Source organism: Ochotona princeps, chromosome 3 (assembly GCF_030435755.1).
Source record: "Ochotona princeps isolate mOchPri1 chromosome 3, mOchPri1.hap1, whole genome shotgun sequence".
NCBI lineage: Eukaryota > Metazoa > Chordata > Mammalia > Lagomorpha > Ochotonidae > Ochotona > Ochotona princeps.
In genome coordinates, this window is record NC_080834.1 from 85,751,704 (window position 1) to 85,773,688 (window position 21,985).

Below are 21,985 nucleotides of genomic sequence, written 5' to 3' on the forward strand. Positions count from 1 at the left end.
ATTTTATTAAGGGGAAAGAAGGCTGAGACCCAAAAGTGTACCAACAGAAGGGACAAGGGCAAGAGGTGGTACTGGAAAAGAAGTCTGAGGCCAGATGACTAAGAGCATTAAAGACCACGCTTCAGAGCTCTGAGGGAGTCCTGCTCCATGGGCGGATAACCTAAATAACCAGAGTAGCAGGACACAGAATATTGATCCTGTGTAAATTCAATTTTTAACAAAATCAACCTTTCCTGCTGTGAGAGTTCACCTTGCTTCATCTGTCATGGACAATGGTGTGAAACTATTAAAGTACAAGTAAGAGGCTCAGAGTCTCATTAGTGTCTCAGGATCCCTTTTTTCATGCTGTTAGGGGTTTGGTATTTTGCTCTTCTTTCCCCTTTTGATTTTATTAAGGGTTGCTGTTGTTCAGAAAGGTAGTTTAGTCCCTCCTCCTCTCCCTGCCCCAAGAACTCTGAACGGGCTCAGAGTAATCCTTCTGCCTCCAATTCTCTGCCTTGTGCTCTAATTATCCCTCTCGCATGTGGGTTAAGTTCATGCATTATGAACTAGGCTGAGAAACAAACTTTCCCCCAGGATCTCGGAACAAGTACTTTATCAGGAATGTGGAGTCATGGGAGACTGTAGAGTAGGCCAGGGATCTATTTGTATCCCTCCTTCTACTCCCCCCACATGGTCTGAAAAAATATGACTAAGCTCATACATCAGAAGTTCTTTGGTTTAAATCAGGCACTCAACATTACTAGTAACTTCTGTAAAGGGCTGCCAGTTCCATCACTGCCCAGAGCAGCCAGGAGCGGAGGCACTAGAATGGGCTGCCGGACAAACAGATTTGTTAGAGGAACAGAGGCTTCTCTGAATCTAGAAATGTTCTCCTCACTTCATCACTAACATTAGCAGTCGGTTCAGTTTTTTTAAAAACAGCTTCCCCTAAAATACTAAGGTTTTCTCATCTGTGAGAGTTATGGCCAATAATCTCTAGAGAGTTAAGCTGTGTTCATGGGTGAGGGTTGTATATCTAACTTGCGTCCCTTGCTAGCTATGTCTTTTAATCTTTCATTAAAGGACAATGACTTCTCTATCTCCACCCTCTTTCCCCCTCTTTGTCGTTCCAGTGTGACATTGGAAATATAAAATCTGTGAATGCCACAGGTCCCCTGTGGACCCTCAAATCCAAGGGGTGCCCCATCTCAGAGCCGCTACAAGGTCCAGACTTACTGCGTGATCAAAGGCCACTGAGTTGATGACCATGAAATTCTCCAGGTTGTACTTGTAGGGTGTATAGTTCCCATGCCAGGCCACAACATTGAATGGGGAGACATTCTGATCACAAAAAGCAGGAAAAGATGATCTTAGCACCGAATACATGTGTAGTTATGATCCCACAATATGCACTGGGCGTAACTCTTTTTAATTTGATTTTGTTCTCAATTTGATGATATCCTCCAGAGGGAAAAGTGTAATTCTTACTCATTATCAAGCTGCTTCATACATGCTCTGGCAATCTTCATTCAGCCGCTAACCCTATTTTTCCAGTTCGTAAGTTGCAGCTGCTTTCTGTTCACACACGCAGAAGCATGCCATTCTCCAAGCAGTTACTTTCAACCGTTTTAAACGGTGGGAATCTGGATGTCAGCAGTTCTGAAATATTCTGAGCTACGCTCCGGTTCCTGGTGCAGAGGGCACTGGCTGCTATGGTTCCCTGGGTTTTTGCAGCCTGAAGGAACTCCCAAGAGACAGTACTTGTGTGGGCATGGGAGGAGAGGATCAGAGAGCAGGCCTATTCGAGTCCCAGCACCAAGGGTTCAAAATGTCATAATGACTCCAAGGTGGTGGTTGTTGTTTCTGTTCTGGGGTAGAAGGGGATCAGTGTCCCACTATTTAGGAAAGTGGACCCCATGGCAGCTATAGGTCTATTTGGGAAACAGAATCCAAGTGAGACTGTTCTGAAGACTTCAATAAGCTTTCACAGTGGTTGGGTTAGGGTTAAGTGAAATAATCATAGACATTAAGGTTCCTGAGCCTAGTGATAGTGAAAACACATCATCATTTCTAGGCATGTGGAAAAGAGAGGGACATTTTTAAAAAAGATTTATTTATTTTTCTTTTTTGGAAAGTCAGATACACAGAGAGGAGGAGAGACAGAGAGGAAGATCTTCCTTCTGATGGTTCACTCCCCAAGAGGCCACAACAGCTAGAGCTGTGCCAATCCGAAGCCAGGAGCTTCTTCCAGGTCTCCCACGTGAGGGCAAGGTCCCAAAGCATTGGGCCGTCCTCAACTGCTTTCCCAGGCCACAAGCAGGGAGCTGGATGGGAAGCAGGGCTGCCGGGATTAGAACCGGCACCCATATGGGATTCCCGGGAATGTAAGGTGAGGACTTTAACCACTACGCTAACGCGCCTGGCCCGAGAGGGACATTTTTTTTACAGGACTCCAGAAACAGCTAGAACTATGAAGAAGGGGATTCCCAGTTGCATGCTGGTAAACATTTAAACACCTACTCACAGGAAAAAAATTAAAGCTCAGAGCTCTAACATTTACTGATGCCTTGGGGTCTAGCTATTCTTACACAAACATTTTCAAGCTACCACCCTGAACACAGAACTGGGACAAGGTGAGCATATCAGCTCTTGTCATTCAGTGGGAAGTGGCTCCACCAGAGCAGTAGGACTGCCCAACCAGGAGCTGTGGTCATGGAGGGATAGATTGCTACTAGACACATAGTCTCAGACAAGGAGGAAACTGGAAAGGAAGTACTCTGGCTTATTTTCCCTGCTGCTCTCCAATTTCCTGTGGATTGAACCTGAACAGAAGTTAGAGAGCTCAGGTGCTGTCAGTCTTACAGTACACACTATGGCAGAGAAGGCAGAATGGATCATTGGATCTCACTAAAAGGATTAAAAGCACAGGGTCCACCTGAAAAGTGGAAACCTTCCTAGGAGAGCTACTGATTCCTTCTAGAATGGTGGCTCTCTAGTAAGTACATAGCGAACTAACCTGGGGAACATGATTAAAATGCACGTAGTTGGTTTTCTTTCTGTTTGTTTTTTTAACCACTTTTGCTCTGCATTATGAACACGCACCCCCCAGGCCTTCTAATGCCAATGATCCCTGAACCTCATGCTGAGCAACCTAGTGACTGCGGTCATAGGAAGGTGAAATGAGTCTGACCCCTGGTTAATTTTTCAAAAAAATTTTTAGAATTTATGGAATGCTTCATACAGGTGTCCATTACCCTTGTACAGGGGATGTAATCCCTGCATAATTCCAATTTTAGGACCTGTTCTGACAAAGTGAGCACTCAGAGGTTACTTTTAAGTTAGACTAGTTGGTCTCTGCTGATTGATATGTCCTCAATATGCAATTCAAGGAAAATAACACGCCTTGGCTTCCAAAAGTATGCAGAAAACGAAATTAAAAGATAAATTTGGGCCCAGTGCGATAATGTAGTGGCTAAAGTCTTCGCCTTGAATGCATTGGGATCCCATACGGGTGCTGGTTCTAGTCCTGGTGGCCCCACTTCCCATCCAGCTCCCTGCTTGTGGCCTGGGAAAGCAGTCGAGAATGGCCCAAAGCTTTGGGACCCTGCACCCACGTGGGAGACCTGGAAGCAGCTCCTGATTCCAGGCTTTGGATTGGCGCAGCACTGGTTGTTGCGGTCACTTGGGGAGTGAATCATTGGACGGAAGATCTTCCTCTCTGCATATCTACCTTTCCAATAAAAATAAATAAATAAATCTTTTTTTTAAAGATAAACTTATTTTGGCGCAAAAATTTTAAATCTATGTATAATTTTTTCATAATAAATACTCTTCATAAACTTCCTGGCAATTTCCTCATATAAGAAGTATGTCAAATTGACACAGTAAACAAATAATGGAAAATAGGAGAGATCTTTGGTTAACTATATGGTTATTTTATTATAATATAGTCAGTCTAACAAGTAATAATATGTAGCAAGGCATTATAGATCAGATTAGTTTACTATTATTATTTGTGCTTTTGGTATGACTTGAGTTTACCAGGCTGATTGAATAAACTAAGGCAAGTTCTACTTGTTTTGTATTAATGATTGCCTATATTTAAAATATGGTGGCAATTATAGAATATAGATCTTAGCTGATTGCTTGTTATCTCATTTTCCTCTTTAGAACATATTGTGCTGGCTGCCAAGAGTAGAGGATGTTTTCTATACCATTTATAGACACCTACATATTGCTAGGATTTTCATTTTTTGGTGAGTGTAAAGAAAAGAGCTTTGGAATAAGATAGACATGGGTTCAAATCTGCTGCCTATTGTGACATTGGAAAATTATTTATCACTACTTGGCCTAACTCCAGAGAAGACAAATAGTACCTCATTTGTAGTACCTTATGGTGTGGGAAGGATGAAGGATGTATGCGAAGTGCCTAACACTGGGCTTGACAATTACTGTCCATCCCTCTCCAGCCTACCAGCCCTCTTGCTTACCTGTTTGGCAGCAAACAGCTTGCCCTGGTATTTATTAATCACTGTGTAGCCACCTGGCACTTGGCGATCTTCATACCAGGCAACAGGTATCAAGAAGTCACGAGGATTGGCTAAGCCATTAGCGCCTACAAAGTGACAACACAAAACTCATTCAGACACTTCCGAAATCACATAGCAATGATACCCATGATTGCAGTAAGAGTAGAACTTTTTTTTCACGGTGAGAGTTACTCCGTAAATTGCTATTATTGCTCAAAGAGTCACTGGATTTCTGGTCTTGTATCTTTTCCAAAGGATCCAAGGAATTTGGTTGGGGGGAAAATTCACAGAAATCATCATTATCATTGCCAGCCTCACCTCCTAAAGTTGTGGAGTGACTATAGTTAACAAACCCATTTTACATGCATTAAGGTGAGGCAAAGGGAGGAGAGGAAGAGACTAGAACAGAGGAAGAGGGAAGATTGGTGGAAGTTCTGATGACTCTAGAGATCATCTTCTGTCCTTGGTCTCAGGAAGGATACATACTGTTGTTTCAGGCTTGGCTCTGCTCCTTAGGCAAAACTCAGAAACCAAGTATCCAAAACTGCTCTCCAGCCTAAAAACTGCCACCAAAGGAGAAAGGATTCAGGAGTTTCCTGCTTACCTTTGCTTAGGAGTGAGTGTTCTCTCTAGAGAATGAAAATAAATCAAAAGGCCAAGACTGAAAGAAAAAAAAAAGTGCAAAAACATAATTTAACTCTGAAAGGAGAGACCTGAGGAGTGTTTTGTCATTTCCAGCTCCTGGGATTAAAAAAAAATAAGCTCCCAGCTGGTTAGTAAATTATATATATTTTCCAGAGGGCACATGTTCCTGCAACCCGGAGGCTACGCTGACTGTACAGCAGCAGGAAGCCAGACCAAAGTGAGAAGAGTGGGTGGTAAGCAGGAAGACAGACGGCCCACCAGGGCTCCAGCTGCCTCTCTGCTGCCTCCCAGTTTCCTCTGAATATTTGGATCCCCAGGGGAGTGACCAGCAGGCACATGCTGGCCTGTCCTTGTTTTGCTGTAAAAGCTGTTGACAGGGAAGGTAAGAACTGTGAGTTGCGGCCAAAGACAAAAGCCAGGGCCAATTTTCCCAGCTACTTTACATGCTCCAAGAGATGTTTTGGAGGATAACCCCTCCTAAGGCCTTCATCTTGTCTCTGTGTCACCTGCCTCCTACCTACCAGAGAAAGGGGATGAGGGGGCCTCAGTTCAGTTTTGAGAGATTTTATCTGCCTCAAGGGAGCTGTGGTTTCCATCTCTTCAGAGCACTGAGTGAGGGATCTTTGACATTTTTTTCTTTCGAGTTGACTATAAAGGCAGAGAGAAGAAGGAGAAAGACACACATAGGGAGGGAGAGAGAGAGAGAGAGAGCGAGCCCAGCCACCAGTTTACTACTAAAATGCCCACGATGTCTGAAAGACAAAAGTCAACAACCAGAACTCAATCTAGGTGTTCCATGTAGGTGGCAGGACCCAACTGCTTGAGTCATCACAGCAGCCTCCGGGGTCCAAAACTGCCAACAGATGCAACTGGTTGTCAGAGGCATGATTTAAGGCCAGGCACTCCATGGGACGTGGGTGTCCTAATGACTGTCTTAACCACAAAATCAAACATCTGCCCCTTCTGTGTCTATTTTTGCAGTTAGGTGTGTTGTTTTTCGTGGATTGTATTGGACAAGAATGTGAGACCCACAGATTGTGTGTCACTCAGTTATTCCCACCTTTCTGTAGAACTAAAGCCCTGGCCATGTTTATGGTATTTCATACTTTATCATCTACACACAACTCATCAACGTTAGAGAACCATCTCCCTGCTATTCACAAGGCTCATTCCTAGCTGTCTGCTTTTGTTTAAGCTGTTTCCTTTACTTCTTTTGGACTTTTCATTAAGAATTAGGCAAATTTCATCTGTGAAGCTGGTGATATTGGTCACGGTAGTCAAAATGTCTGCATCCTTTGGAGTGTACACTGTTAATCAGAAATCTATAACGTGCCATCTTTATCTCCAATGGTCCTTATTCTGTTATTGAGATAAGCTTAAAATGCTATGGGTCATTTTCTGCTACATAAATATGTTATGGGAAGATAGCTGACCTAAAAAAGAAGCTGTCTAGAGGAGAAAGTTGAGATTAAAGAAGAAAGTTTAGCTTTGGTTTAATCATCTATGTTGCATATTACAAATGAAGCTTCAGGTCTTGTAGTGGAGATTTACCAATGGGTCCCAGGTCAGGTAACTCAAAGTGGACACCGTAGACTTCCAGGATATAGCCCCTGGTCTCCTCGAAGACATCTACACTGAAGCGCATTCCTCTCTGGAATGGGAAGGAAACACATGAGTGTCCTCTCTATTCATATCTCCAGCTGTCAAGAAAGAAAACCTTGACTCCTACCAACATCCGTAACCCCAGCTGATTCTCCTCTGGTCTCACACTGGATCTGGAGACAGTAATAGCCGTGAGTTAGCCCTGCCCCCGCCCTCCAAAAAAAAAAAACACAAAACAACAGCAACAGCTCTTCCTTCATTGCCTCTGAGCTCCATCTATAGGAGCTGGGCCTTATTCAGACTGTAGATAAGTATTTCATAACATGAACTGATGGTGTGTATTGGTTTGTGATTTTTGCACCCACACCTGCTTACCCTTGTGTACATGGAGTGTCCTCCATGAGTCCAATCCCCTGCCCATTGCCCAGACATGACAGAGATGCTTTAGAATTGGAAACAGCAGCAGCTGAAACATCTGATGGCTCTCATGTTAAGGGGAGGTGGGAGAGGAGGAAGCACATCACCAACCTGAATGACGCAGATCTCGTTGGGCTGGACAAGCATCTTGCCGAACTCCGTGTAAATGAGAAGTTTTCCTTTCTGGGGGACTGACAAAGACAGACAGGGCAGTGCTGAGTAACCCTCTTCAGCTCAGGGTGTTTCATGAAGAGTAAAAGGCATCTGCTGTTCCCTTCCAGATGAAGAGCTCTGCTGAGTCTCTTGGGGAGAATGCATCTTGTGATGACTCAGAATAGCTACTTTTCTGTTTATGAGAATGTGATAGGCAACTGAGTCCACCTTTTTTTGGTTTTCAGATAAGGAAGGAGCTTTTACATGCACAGTTTTGTGATCTGACTGAAAAGGACTGAAGAAATAGGATGGAAAATTAACCATTTTTGAGAGATCCTGTGAGATGGCAGCATTTGTATGTCTAGTACCGACATCAAAATATTGACTCTAAAATATGGACACTAAATCACCAAGTAGGATTAGAAAGCCAGAACAATTTCTGTTTGACATTACATTTTATGTGGGCCTATGAGAATTTATATTTAAAATGCAGTGTCCCATGCCAGATGAGCTTTTCTTGGGCAAAAGGAAAATACAGTTATCTTTTTTATCTCAAAGATTTATTTATATGGGGCAGTCACTTGGCACAGAAGGTACAGTTGCACCATGCAACACTGAAATCCCATGTGAGTATCAGTTTGAATTCCAGCTGCTCCACTTCTGATCCAACTCCCTGCTAATACACCTAGAAAAACAGTGAACAATGACTCAGGTGCTGGGGTCCCTGCCACCCATGTGGGAGACTTGGATGAAGCTACTGGCTTCTGGCTTTGGCCTGGCTCAGCCTGGCCTTTGTAGCCATTTATAAAGTTAGCAAGTAGATGGAAAAATCTCTCTCTCTAACTCTGCCTTTCAAAGAAATCAATCTTTTTTTTAAAAAAATTAAAAGAGATTCTTGGCCAGGCTAAAGCAAGGCACATGGATGGCAGAGGCCCAAACATTTGAGCCATCTTTTGCAAAAAGATGGAATGGAAGTGGGGTAGTTGGAATAAGAATCAGTGCCCATGCAAGATCTGGCTTCACAGGCTGTGGCTTTACCTACTAAGGCACAAATTCCATGTTAGCAATTTTCTTTGCTTCTTTCCAGCTGCTTGGATGTTCCACGTTATAAATTCTCAGAAGAGATAAGCAAAGCTAGAATAACCAGGAAACAGGACATTGAGGTATAGTAGGAACCTCTTCTAGACACCAGTTACCTCTAGATCTCACTATAGAGACTACTACATGAAGTAAGACTGATTGGAGGAATGAAGGCAAAGAATTGCATGAGACTGAGAAGTAGCTTGGGGCTAGGGATCAAGTAACAGGGAAGCAGTCTGAAATTTTTAGAACTTACCAATCAAGAAATCCCCATCTGAATTGTAAAAGCATCTGAAACAGAGAGTAATTCTTGTGATTTTCAGTTTTGACACTGTCTGGCTAAATTAATTGCTTCCACAAATTATTTTGCCTACTGTATGCCAGCCTCAGTGGTACACATAAGATATTAAGTGGAAGGACTCAATCTCTGCCCTCCAAGGAGCTTGGAATCTGGTAGAGAGTCAGCCAGCAATCAAAGAGTTGCAGAACTCCATCATTGCAAATAGCAATGGTTCAATGAAAATCAAGCACATGGGGAAGAAGCAACGGGGACTTGACCTAGTTGGAAAGGGAGTGAAGGCTTGCTTGGAGAAAGGACACATGTGAGCTGAGTTCTGAGGTGAGGGTTCAGGGGGTAGGAGAATACTACAGCAGAAAGAACAGCAGACACAAAGAGTCCGAGGTAGGAGAGCATGTGGCAGGGGAAAGGAGAGTATGGGGGTTGTATGGCTTGATTAGAGAGGAGGACCTGATGTGAAATTGAACCCAAAGGGTGTCTCCAGTGCCTTGTCATAGGGCTGTGATCTTGGATCAGAGAAGTTATGTGGTTTGCACAAAGTTGCTGTCCTGGCAACAGTGAGGTTGGGTTTTTTGATGTGATACTTTGGTTCTCATGGTAGTGTGCAAGACTGCTTGCCACAGGTAAGGTGGGGATGCCACTTACACATTTTAAAAAGTGATTTTTTTTTAAAAAAGCTGGTACATAGCTCCTTTATTTGGGAATTTTGGACTTACATGAAACTATTAGCTGAAGCTAAAGTCTATCATTGTGACTCACTAACAACAGGAGACCCTAGTGGGTGAGCCAAATTTGGTGTGGATTTGGCTCAAGAACAGCCATGGAGAACCTTAGAGGTTAAGGGTATCCTAGCCCAAACCTACTTATGGTCAAAATGCCTCAAACTACCCTGGATTCCAGGACTCCTTTTTCGCATTTCTGTTTGCACTCCTAGGCAACATTTCTTGCATCCTAAGGGTCAGTTTAACACCACTATCAATAAATATTTATCAACATTGCTCTGAGAAATAAAAGACACTATTAGAGTCACAACAGAGGTGCATCTGTGACTACATGAGTTCAATCTAGCCTCTAAGCCCTTTGCAAATAGATTTTGGAAATGGGGATGTTCTGCTCCAGCTGGAAACACTCACCTGTTCCCCATGGAGGTGTTGCAGAGGAAAATGTGGATAGCAAGCCCATTGTTAGACCTGATGTCTCCAGCTCCACACAAGGTGTGCAGGCCCTGAGAGAGATCCACAGGGGAAGGAGGGGGTATGCATGAGAGGAGCCCACGAGGTCCACCACTGAGCTCCTTAGTGCTGTGAAGCAAGGCTTTCCCTTGGGGGGTCAGTGAGACCTTGGCATCTGGTCTGCTTTGGGTGAGCCTAAAATTGACCAACTTATGTTTGGTGGGTGTGGTCCACCTTCATTGCCAGCCATTACCTAAATTCATGATTCCATCAGTTCAATTTACAAAGCCTCAATACATCAATTAGCATTTTAGGAATTTAGGTCTTACTATCAACTTGCTGGGGATAATATCAGGGATCTGGAAAGCTTAGGGGAAAATGTTGCAAACTGGGGACTAGTTGGAGCCCCCCAAGTATCTTCTACTCTGTGGGGAGTCCTCCGCATAAGAACACTGTCCGCACAGATTATCACATTCTGAATGATGGCAGTTCTTTCTGCCAAGTGAGTGGAGGACGCACAGTTCCAAAAGCCTTCGCACATGGGCCTTCTACAAAACCCTTAGCCCCACTCCTGCAGCTGCAGAGTTCAAAAGGCACGAGCAGTGCACTTCCAAAGACCCATCATTTCCAGGAAGGGTGAATTCTGCATTTTGTATTTTGAATCAAATTGCAAACTTAAAGACTATTCAAGTGAGTTTACATAGGGTTTGGAGCACTGGGTAAAACCAAAGACTTAAAGATGATTCAGATAGTTTGGGCTGTGTCTGGGCACCTGCTCTGCCCTTAAGTCGGATGTGAGGACAGTTGGTCAGCACAGCCCTCTGTCAGCCTCTTGGGACCTCCCTTCCTTAGCGCCCCCTTTGCCTCCCCTACTCAGCACAGGTATGCTAATGCAGCATGTACTTATTATTACCCAACAATTTTGCCAATCAGCATTGTATTAACTGGAATTGCCACTATGAGTGGACACCATTCTAGCCCAACATCCATTTCAAAGGACATGTGAATTTGAATGGAAGAAAAAAATCAAAAGCTTTTTCACTAATCTCTGACTCAAATTTGTCATTTTTTTTTCAATGAATTTCAATGAAGGTAACAAACCACAACAATATTAGAAAAGTCTATAACCTTGTTAATGATAGAAATCATGGATATTGTTATATTACATTATGGTTGTTACAAACATCTCAAGATACCATTTATTCTCATGCTTCTAATAGCCATAGAACTCAGAGGATTTCTATGACTGCAAACCAAATTTAATTTGTTTTAAAGATATTTTTACTATTACTTTGCAATAGAATTGACTTCTTTATAATTTTATGTAACTTACTTGATGCTTTTGAAAATATACTTTGGGGCCTAGTGTGGTAGCCTAGCAGCTGAAGTCCTTGCCTTCCATGCACTAGGGTTCCATATGGGCACAGCTTCTAATCTCAGCAGCCCTACTTTCCACCCAGCTCCCTGCTTGTGGCCTGGGAAGGCAGTTGAGGATGTCCCAAAGTCTTGGGACCCTGCACCCATGTGGGAGACCCAAAAGAGGCTCTGGGATCCTGGTTTCAGATCAGCTCAGCTCAGGCTGTTGTGGCTGCTTGAGGAGTGAATTAATGCACAGATCTTCCTCTCTGTCTTGGTTCCTCTCTGTATATCTCACTTTCCAAAAAAAATTTTTAAAAATCTTTAAAAAAAATGAAAAGTACACATTATCAGACTACCAAAAGAGTCCATAAAGTGAAAAAAATTAAGAGCTGGCATTGTGGCTCAACAGTGTGATCAGTCTGTGGCGCTGGTATACCTTAGGGGCACCTGTTTATGTCCTAGCTGCTCCATTTCTGATCCAGCTCCCAGCTTATAGCCTGAGAATGCACAGAAAATGTACCAAGTCCTTAAGCCCTTGCAACCAGTGGGAAGCAGAGAGAAGCTCCTGGCTCCCAGCTTTGGATCAGCTCAGCTCCAGCCATTGTGGCCATTGGAAACAGCGAACCAACAGAAGATCTCTCTGTCTCTTTTTCTCTCTCTGTAAAATCTGCCTTTTAAATGAAAATAAATAGGGCCCAGTGTGATGACTCAGTGGGCACCAGTTCATATCCCAGCTGCTCCACTTCCCATCCAACTCCCTGACTGTGGCCTGGAAAAGCGGTAGAGAATGATCCAAAGCCTTGGGAACCTGCACCTGTGTGGGAGACCCAGAAGAGGCCCTGGACTCCTGGCTTTGGATCAGTTCAGGACTGGCTGCTGTGGTCACTTGGGGAGTAAACCAGCAGATGAAAGATTTCTTTGTCTTTCCTTTTCTTTGTAAACCTGCCTTTCCAATAAAAATAAATAATATTTTAAAACATGAAAGTAATGTTTTGTTTAAGTTGAGAACAGCCATTCTGGTCAACAGCGAAAAAGGAGCTCAAGCAAGGAAGATGTTTACAATTGCTGGTGGCCTTTCTGAGATTCAAAGAACTCCCAAGTGTCCTTTGGTGTTAGGGCCATCTGCTAGGGGCTGCTGTAGGTAAGACATTCCCCATCCCACCCTCACCCTGTCCCGCAGTCCCGGGGGCACAGGCAGGTGGCTTTGGCTCAGGCTGCTTCTGTTTGCACTCAGCCTGCAATTGGCTGGATGGCTCACACTCACCGCAGCAGAGAGAGGAGTGCCCTGGCAAAGTGGGAGGGTCCTGACTTACACTCACAAAGTCCGCTTTCTTCTGAGATACTTTTGGAATCTCAAATGGCTTCCATCTAAGCTGGAAAGAAAAAAAAAGACACACGCAGGAAAATTATTTCACCATGCAAATGCAGACTTTCTAAGTACATAGCAATCCCTGCGCAGCAAGCCAAGGCAGCTTAGTCCCCTGTGAGGTCCTGACTTATTGAGATTTTGTTACTCTTAAATGCATTATCATTCACTTCTTTATAGGGGTTCTATGGACATGTTTATGTTGTGCATACATGTATGTATGCATATTTGCATATGTGCCTTTAAACCTGTGTGGATATAAACCCTTTGTTCCTTATCACTCTAGATTATAGAAAAGGGGAACACAATCATCGTTTCCTCTGTTAGAAGCTATTTGTTTCTTGTAACATTTCACTCAGGCACATCAGTGAGTTTTGACTGATGTCGCCTTTCTTGCTATTTATAATCAGCTCCCTTTCCTGGCATCCCAGCCTCTCTGTGTGGGCTCTCGACACTGCAGGGGAAGGTTCGGCTTCTACTTCCAGCCCTGGGAGTTTTGAATTATTTCTTGAAGAGAAAGAAAAAACACACTGCTGAGATCAGATTTGGTAAATGCAGTCCCGGGTTAAGTTACTTCATCAAGCCTCATGTTTGTCCCCAGGCTACTTGATGGTTTAGCGTAAATCACAACCATCTCTAATCATGAAATGATCTAAAGAAGTGCAGAGAAAAATCAGTGGGATCAGGCACTGCTCAAAGCGTCAGTCCAGCACTTAATGAGTCAACCTGGCAGCAGGTCTGACCCAGTCACACTGATGCTGATAACCGTATCAGCCCCAGGCTCTTCTCAGGGAGTGACCTGGCTGGCTCCATTGACCATAGTGTCCAATCAAGTGGTCAGGTCATGGGGCATGAGTTCATCCTATGTTTCAGAAGGTCAATCAAAGGAAAAGAGAAGCAGTCAATAGAAAAGGAGCTGCTGGAACCATTCTGCCTGTCTGATGTGTACTCAGGTGATGGCCTTCATTTCTTAAAGCAGGATGATCACATTCTGAGTACCCATAAAGGATGCAAAATGTGGATGTGAAAAAGCACTGTTGAAGTCATGCCACAGAAAGAATGGAATGCTTTAGAATTGACTCTGATGAACATGCTTTCTCCTGGGAGGCGTAGAATCAGAGTGAGGCTCCAAGAAAGAGCTCCTCAATTTGGGTACAATTGATATTTTCAAATTATTTTAATTTATTTGAAAGAGTTACTTCCGTCATCTTGTATGCAATGGCTATGGTCAGGTCAGGCTGAAGTTAGGTGGTGGGAGCTGAATTCGAGTCTCCTACATGGGTGCAGATGCCAGATTTCCCAGACAAAAGGAGGGGCCCCAGGGAAGGACTGCTAGGGTTCTGAATGAGAGATTCTGGTTTACTACCAACCACTATCTGCCACTCCCCTCTTTAGTAGCAGTGCAGAGTTTATACATTCAGGAAGACTGGAAGATAAGACAACCTAGAGTTTTATTTTGGAAGATTCAGCCTTCTAGATATTCCAATGGAAAAGCCTTAAGTAGCATCAGATCAGTGGTTGCCTGGGCAACCTTTTGGCTGAATCCCAAGTATTTCAATCCTGTCTACCCATGAGAATCACCTGGAAAGCCTTTGCAACCAAGACCAAATTAAAGCAGAAACTGTGAAGGTAGCACCCGGGCTTAAGGATTTTGTCAAAACTCTTTTAGTGGACAGCTAGGATTAAAGAGGCAGTACGTCCAAGTCTGAGATTCTGTGATTTCCTTATTGCTGAAGCAAGCATCATGGTTGGTAATGTACACTCAGTCAAACAACTGTCCAATCACTCAATCAGCCAGATACCGAATAGAAAGGATGCCTAAAATAGCCAAGAAAAAAAAAAAAAAAAGAAAAGAAAAAAGAGACAGGAAGAGGGAAAGAGGGAGATATTCCAGTCGCAAGCGAATTACTGCCTGATTTGTTGTACTGGGACAACACCCTAGCCCATGTAGTTCAATTTGAAATACATGGGTTTTTGGCAAAAATAAAATTTGGAACCCCAAAGAGGTTCTTCTTCTGTGCATAGCAAAAACTTAAACAGAAAGGTGGATGGGTTGGCCAGGTTGCTGGTCAAGTTTTTAAACATATAAACCTTCAAGACATGAAGAAAAAGTATTGGTGGTAGAAATCAAAGCAGTTACGGTGTTGTAGGGACCATGCCTTCAACAGGGTCCTCATCTGATGAAGCCATGGCCTTGAGGAACATTCTCTAACACAAAACAATGATTTCCTTAAGGTGACAGGGATGATAGAGAGAGAGGTGATTCATTTATCTGCTGGATCTGATAACATCAGAGTGTAGAGAATCTATTCAGACTGTGTAAGGCCTATATGGAGAAGCCTCAAAGTTTTGCTAACCCAGGACCCACCCAGGAAGCCAGTTATGGTCCTCAAACAAGAGATTTTGATTAAGATCCCTAATAGGATGTTTCAGTGAATGTGAGAAAGGAAGTTTGGTCAAGGAATGAACAAGAAGCGCTCTTAAAAGCCAAACGCTCCTTTTCATGCTGTGCTGTAGAGCAGTGATTCTGTGTTGCAAGGCCATACCAGCAGGGTAGTGCACTGGCTTTGCCACACTTAATTTTTGCTACTGCCTTTATTCCTGTTTACCATAGTAATCTGAGGCAAATCATCTGTCTCCAAAGATTGTGTTTTACTCATGCATGTAACAGTGGTGTGTAGTTGACAACTGTAATTCCTTAATTCTTCAGAGAAGAGGTTATGACAGAGGTAAGAGTGTTTGCTACTTGGTTCAGTCCTTTGAATGGACTGTGTTGTGTCCTCTACTCTATTCTTAGGCTTAAACCCTAACCTCTGGATGTCACCGCATTTGGGATGAGGCCTTTAGGAAGTAATTAAGGTGAATGAGATAATAAATTTGGAGCTAGTAGAATTGATATTTCATAAGAGGACAATCTTCACCCCTGACTTATGCACTTGGAGGTAAGACCACGTGAGGGTGTGATGAGCAGGTGGCTGTCTGCAAGCCATAGGGAAAACCACTGAGAAGACATCCACCCTGCTGGCACCTATACCTGGAGCTTCCAGTCTCCAAAATGCACAATGTGAGAAAATACATTTGTGTTAATTTAGTTACTCCATCCTTCATATTTTTTTGTGTGTCAGCCTGATCAGATTAATTCAGTCCTACAGCACTGTAATACACTACACTTATTCATATTATATATTGTTACACGGTTCTCCTGTTCAGAACTTAATTATTAAGCATTTCAAAAACAAGAACATTCATTATGATGCTGAATGCAATGTATTGACTGTAGTAGGCAGCGATAAACATTTGTTGGATGATTCAATGAAAGAATAAATATAAGGCTCTGAGAACATTGCTTATATGTATTTCAAAAAACAAGACTAAAACAATTTTGTGAGATTTTTGAAAATCAAAATGGCATTCATTCAAAAGCTGGGAAATTGAGAAATGTTTCTAAAAGTCCCAAGATTGCTTCCAAAGTATAAGCTAATTCTTCATATATCTGAACTATATTGCTTATGATCTTTCAGTCCAGTTGTTTTGTCAACTGTGGATACAGGGGCGTTGACATCTCTGACTACAATTGTAGATTTGCCTATTTACCCTTCATATTCTATCAGAGTGTCACCAATTTTATGGCTATATTCTGCAAACTATTTCATAAAATAAACTTTCAGTTACTAGAGGTGAAGTGGTCAAAATAATTTGATAAGCATCTTTAAGTGTGTCCAAGGTTAGAATAAAAATTCTTTATGATTACACAAAGAGGAACACAGAAAATTGGAACCATCTTTTCATGATTAAGATTTATTTCCTAAGTAAAGGCACTATCAAAGAATTGGCCTTGGCATTTCCAGAGGCAGAAGTCTGGGAGATATAGACAGTTCAAATACCTCTCTACACTGACATACTTTAAGTTACCAAGTTTCCCTTCTAAACTGCTATGGATGTAACTAGATCAGATGAATTGGATATTCTCAAGAAGGCTGGCTGGCCAGAGGTAGTCACATCATTAGAAGTCAGTACCACCTATCCAAGATTCCTAAAGAAGTGAAATAATGACCATAACGTACACTTAGGCAACTGTTAGCAGCAGCTGTGTCTGTGAGCAGTCCTGCTAATTGGTATGGCTAAGTTTCAGTCCAGGCAGGAAGTAGAGGTGAACAGAAGTGCATCTCACAGAATTCTTCAGAAAAGTCTAACAGTTTGAGGGAAAAAGACAGCATGATTTATGTGGAGAGAAATTAGGCTCTCATTGATTTATTGGAGTTCTTTGAGGTTATAGGCAAGAGCCCCGGCAAGGAGGATCCAAGTCATTGTGATTTATTGAGACTTTCAAAAGTCTTTTATGAGGCCACAAAAGGGATGAGCATCATAGACTGAAAACTAGATTTCTGTTTAACCTTGCCCATGAACATAGGGCTAGGAGCTTGAACGTATGCATGACCCAGGACTGAGCATGGAGCATCATAGTCACTCAGCAAATATTTGTTGGATGACATTTAATTCTCATAACAACTCTATGAGGCTCATATGACCATCTGTTTTAGAAGTGAGAAAAGTTTAAAGCAATTAAGTTTTCTCTATTATGTGTTGATGCTTACATTCTCTCAGTCCCTCTGATGAACCTATACTCCAAACCCTTTGATCTCAGCTGACCTTGATCTAACTCCCTATTCCTGAACTCAAGTTTAACATCCTTGGAATGGCCTTAATCTTCCAATCTGACTCATATTTACTGCCCTCCCAGTGCAGGGATGCTTTAGCCCAGGCTGACTCCTGGGCTGCTAACCTTGCTAAGATTCTTCAGGGCTGGCATTCTGATTCAGTCTTTGTAAAGTTAAACATTTATTGAGCCTTTCTGTGCCAGATATTATGCTATGTGCTGGAGGTGAACAGGCCCTAAGGAAACCCATTACTGAAGACCCTGAAGTGTGACTAGTTCCTGATAGGATAACAAGATGAGCAAGTGGATATGACTTTGGAAGAGAAATGTAAATAGGAATGTTCCCTCAGGAATCAATCCTGGCATGGGGCCTAGTTAACATTCTCATACATGGAAAATAAGAGATAGAGGCAATGAAATCATCTAGTTTGCAGACAGCTCTAGTATCTTTTCAAGAAGCAAAATGTAAGTTGATGGAGAGGTACTGTAAAAAACAGCTAGCAAGCTACCCAAAAAGGCTGAACAGGACAAGGCACACTGCAATGTTGGCAAATACTGGTGAATGCATTTAGAGAAATGCATTCTGTTCTATTCATAGGGTGACAGGACCTGAGCTATCAGGAAGTAATTCAACAGATATTTTCAGTTCTACTATTTGGAAGAAGGCATGTGCTTTATGCTGAGGATTAGACAATGAAAATAGAGACTCTACTTTCAGACATCCTAAGAAATACTGGAAGAGTCTAATGATGCAAGTTGCATTTAAAACAAATCTGAAATTATCTGCAGGATTTGGATGAGAGGAAATTCAGGTAGAGGACTGAGCATAAAGCACCCAAGGTAGGAGGGCTGGGGTAGGAGGGCTTTTTTTTTTAAAAAGATTTATTTATTTATTTATTTATATTGCAAAGTCAGACATACAGAGAGAAGGAGAAACAGAGAGAAAGATCTTCCGTCTGATGATTCACTCCCCAAGTGACTGCAACGGCCGGTACTGCGCCTATCCAAAGCCAGAAGCCTGGAGCTCTTCTGGGTCTCCCACGGAGGTGCAGGGTCCCAGGTCTTTGACTGCTTTCCCAAGTCACAAGCAGGGAGCTGGATAGGAAGTGGAGCCGCCGGGATTAGAACCGGCACCCATATGGGAGTGCATATTGAGTGCATCCCGGTGCACTCAAGGCAAGGACTTCAGCCGCTAGGCCAACGCGCCAGGCCTGTGTTGATGCTTTTAACATGCCTGGTGGGTAGAGGGCATAGAAGAAGTAGAAGGCTTGACCTGCAATCTTGGGAGGCTAGACTTGATTGACAGGCCAGAGGAGGGTAGCTGGTGATGGTGGAATTGAAAGACTTTTGAGATGATTTAGCCAGGTGATGCCAACAGTGATGCATGGGATAGTACAAAGAAGATACGTGGATCATTTAGGAGGTCATTTTAGCAGTTCACCATCTGAGTGCCAATTCCTGTCCCAGATGCTCCATTGCCCATCCAGCACCCTGCTTATGGCCTGTGAAAGCAGTGGAAGATGGCCCAAAGTCCTTAGGCCCTGGCACCTTAATGGGAGATCTAGGGGAAGCTCCTGGCTCCTGACTTTGGATTGCCTCAGCTCTGGCCATTATGGCCATTTGTGGAATGAACCAATGATGGAAGATCTTTCTCTCTCTCTCTCTTTCTCTCCTTCTCTTTGTAAATCTGATAAATCTAATGTGCCTTTCCAATAAAAATAAATACATCTTTTAAAAAAATTAAAATAAAATGTTAAAATATATTATAGCATGAATTTAATTAAACTAAATATATTAGACCATTAAAATATTAACATAAAAGTATAACAGCCTCTTTCCTTCCCCTTCGCTAGTGTCTACAGAAAGTTTTAATTTTTTTCATTTTCATTGGAGTCCCTTGAACTCCAGTCTCACAAAGAGATCAATATTGTGTGTGTTTGAGAGTGTGTGTGTGTGTGTGTGTGTGTGTGTGTGTGTGCATGCCTCATAGGAAAAGGGAACGGGGGACTTACATCTCAGGTGTCCTAGGCAGAAGATAGGGAGGGGCCAGCTGAGAGCCAGTGGTAACAGGTAGGGACAGATTGGGGAAGATGGCAGTGAGTTAATAGAGGACTCAGAGGTGAGAGGTTCGATTCTGGGAAAAGGACATTTTAAAAAAGTGTTATAAAACCGATACTGCAAAATTTTGAAAGTAAAGAGGGGCAGGCTTACTTTGAAGATTAATTTTGTTTTATTTTAATTGGAAAGGCAGAGTTACAGAGAGAAAATAAGAGACAAAGAAAGAGAGATCATCCACCTGCTGCCTTACTTCCCAAATGGCCACACAAACCAGAGCTGAACCTATCCAAAACCAGGAAGTAAGAGCTTCTTCCAGGTCTCCCACATGCTGCAGGGGCCCAAGGCCTTGGGCCATCCTCCACTACTTTCCCAGGCCATCAGCAGGGAGCTGGATCAGTATGGCGCAGCCAGAACATGTACTAATATGGGATGCTGGTGCTGCAAGTGGAAGTTTAACCTACTACATCAAGGTGTTGTTCCCCAAAAGGGCATGATTTTTAAGCACATTTGGTTACTGGTTGCATGGGGCTCTAAGATCATGTAAATGTGCAAAGAAAATACTAGAAATGAAGAAATCAAATATTATAAATAGTTAATCTGTTCTGGAGGAGTTATGGGATATTGATTTTTTGGTAAGTTTATTAATTGGAGGGTGAATTGCTGTTTTAAGAAGGTGTGGATATTTCCAATTGGGTTAACAAGTGGCAATGCAGGAACCCAAAACTTGTGCATCATTCACTGCATTGCTAGGCACATAAATAGGAAACTGATTTGGAAGTGAGTTAGCCAGGACTCATACCAGAATAAGAATTGTGTTATGTCATATTATTCCTCTGAAAATTCAAGAAAATTCAAAATAGTATAACAATTCTTTAAAACACAAAGCATTTGAATCCTTTTGAAAATGTTGGTGATATAACACTCTCCATGATTTCATTTTTATTGCACAGCCTGATATTACAGAAAAGGTGACCAATGGCAGGTTTGAAATGTTGTTTATATCTGTGTTCTTTAAACATAAGATCACATGACCCTTTGTTTTGTGATGGGTGCAAGGATATATAAATCTGAACAAAACTTAGCTTCTCCATTAATCCCTCCTTAAAGTAATATGCATGATCATATAATGAGTTTGGTTTATCTTGTTTTGCTTTTCTCTGTCTCGAATAAAAGTCATGTAATATATTCACCTTTATGTCGTTATTAAGAAATCACCTGTGTAAAAATAAAGATGCCTTTTCTCAAAAACAAAACAAAACAAAACAAAACAAAACAAAACAAAACAAAAAAGAGGTGGAGGGGGTGTTTTGTGTCTTGGTTGATTAAGCTGCTACCTGTAACACCAACGCAGGCATCTTGAAAGGACAATGATTCAAGTTCCCGGTGCTCTGTTTCTGATCCAGCGCCCTGTTAATGCACCTGGGAGGAAGTAAATGATGATTCAGGTGCTTGGGTCCCTGCCACCCATGTGGGATACCAGGATGGAGATCTAGGCTTCTGGTTTTGCCCGGTCCAGCCATTAAAACTATTTAGGGAATAAACTAGCAGATGAAAGACATTCTCATTCTCCCTCTTTATCTCTCTCTTTCTCCTTCTCTCTTGTGTATTTCAAATTAACAAAAATAAGTCTTCTTTTAAAATGAGGGGATAAGAAAGTGGGTTTCGATGACTTTTCTATGAGGTCTGGCTGTGAATAGAAGAGACTTGTGCAAAAGTTTAACGACATCAGGAAATCTAATATTTTTGAGAAGTATGGGGCATTTAAAATGGCAAAAACTGAACAGCTCAGAAAGTAGACATCAACAATCTTATAAGAATGCATTGCTTTGAACCGTTTTTCTAATTTGCATTTAGTACAGACAGAAAGAATTTTGATATTTTGTGGTATCTTTAATTAGCTATGAGGTATTTGTACTTGGTCTGTGTTATGCCAGGTGAGAATTGAGAGGCAATTTCCTCAGCAGAGACATAACTAGGTCAAGGGTCTGACTTTCCAACAACCAAGAGGTTAGTGATAAAGTCATAAGAAAAATAAGTTTTCAAGGTCTCTGACCTTTAAAGAGAAGTACCATTCAGGAGCACACTTCTTCATTAAATTCTGAGATTTCAGGAATTAGACAAAGCCACATGATAAACAAAATTAAGCATACATCTAAACCAAGATCTTAAAGGATTGAACTTTAAGTGATGGCCAAGACTGAAATTCACTGCATTCTAAAAAGGTCCCTTTGGTTCTTGGAAGATTGATTGCATATGCACCCAGAAAAAGATTTTTGGAAGGACTAGTCCCCCATCTTCCTGAGAGAATTCCAAGGCTGATAGTGATGATAGCACATCCTAGGATGTTTTCTTTGAGACTGATGTTAGACTGGAGGGAGTACTAGGCAATTTTCAGGGTGTTACAGTCCCAGAGATGACTAATGCGGGTAGCTGGTGAAGCTGATGTCATACTGGGTTTGTTCTCTGACAGGTAAAGACCGCTCATGCAGGCTGCAGTTGGGAAAATTGTCAGAAGTATCTAAATACAATTTTCTCAGACTTGCATGGTGAGTCTGGAATTCGCATTTGAAAGAGGCTAAGTGGGGGGAAAGTGATGAGTGCAAAATGGTGTGGCTAATTAATGAAGCACAAAACTGGGAACAGATATGACCTTGTCAGGAAGGTGTA

The 21,985-nt window shown here is 42.3% G+C and overlaps 1 protein-coding gene across 1 annotated transcript in view; it reads right to left on the minus strand.

The window, feature by feature from the left end:
* The window catches only part of HGD (homogentisate 1,2-dioxygenase), a 48,394-nt gene that overhangs the window by 10,904 nt on the left and 15,505 nt on the right, over positions 1–21,985 (minus strand). The window contains exons 5-11 of the mRNA XM_004577869.3: positions 12,551–12,610; positions 9,840–9,931; positions 8,665–8,699; positions 7,287–7,366; positions 6,708–6,807; positions 4,473–4,597; positions 1,219–1,323 (exon numbers count right to left, since the gene is read on the minus strand). Of these exons, the coding sequence (XP_004577926.2) occupies positions 1,219–1,323; positions 4,473–4,597; positions 6,708–6,807; positions 7,287–7,366; positions 8,665–8,699; positions 9,840–9,931; positions 12,551–12,610 (597 nt within the window). The remainder of the gene's footprint in view (positions 1–1,218; positions 1,324–4,472; positions 4,598–6,707; positions 6,808–7,286; positions 7,367–8,664; positions 8,700–9,839; positions 9,932–12,550; positions 12,611–21,985) is intronic.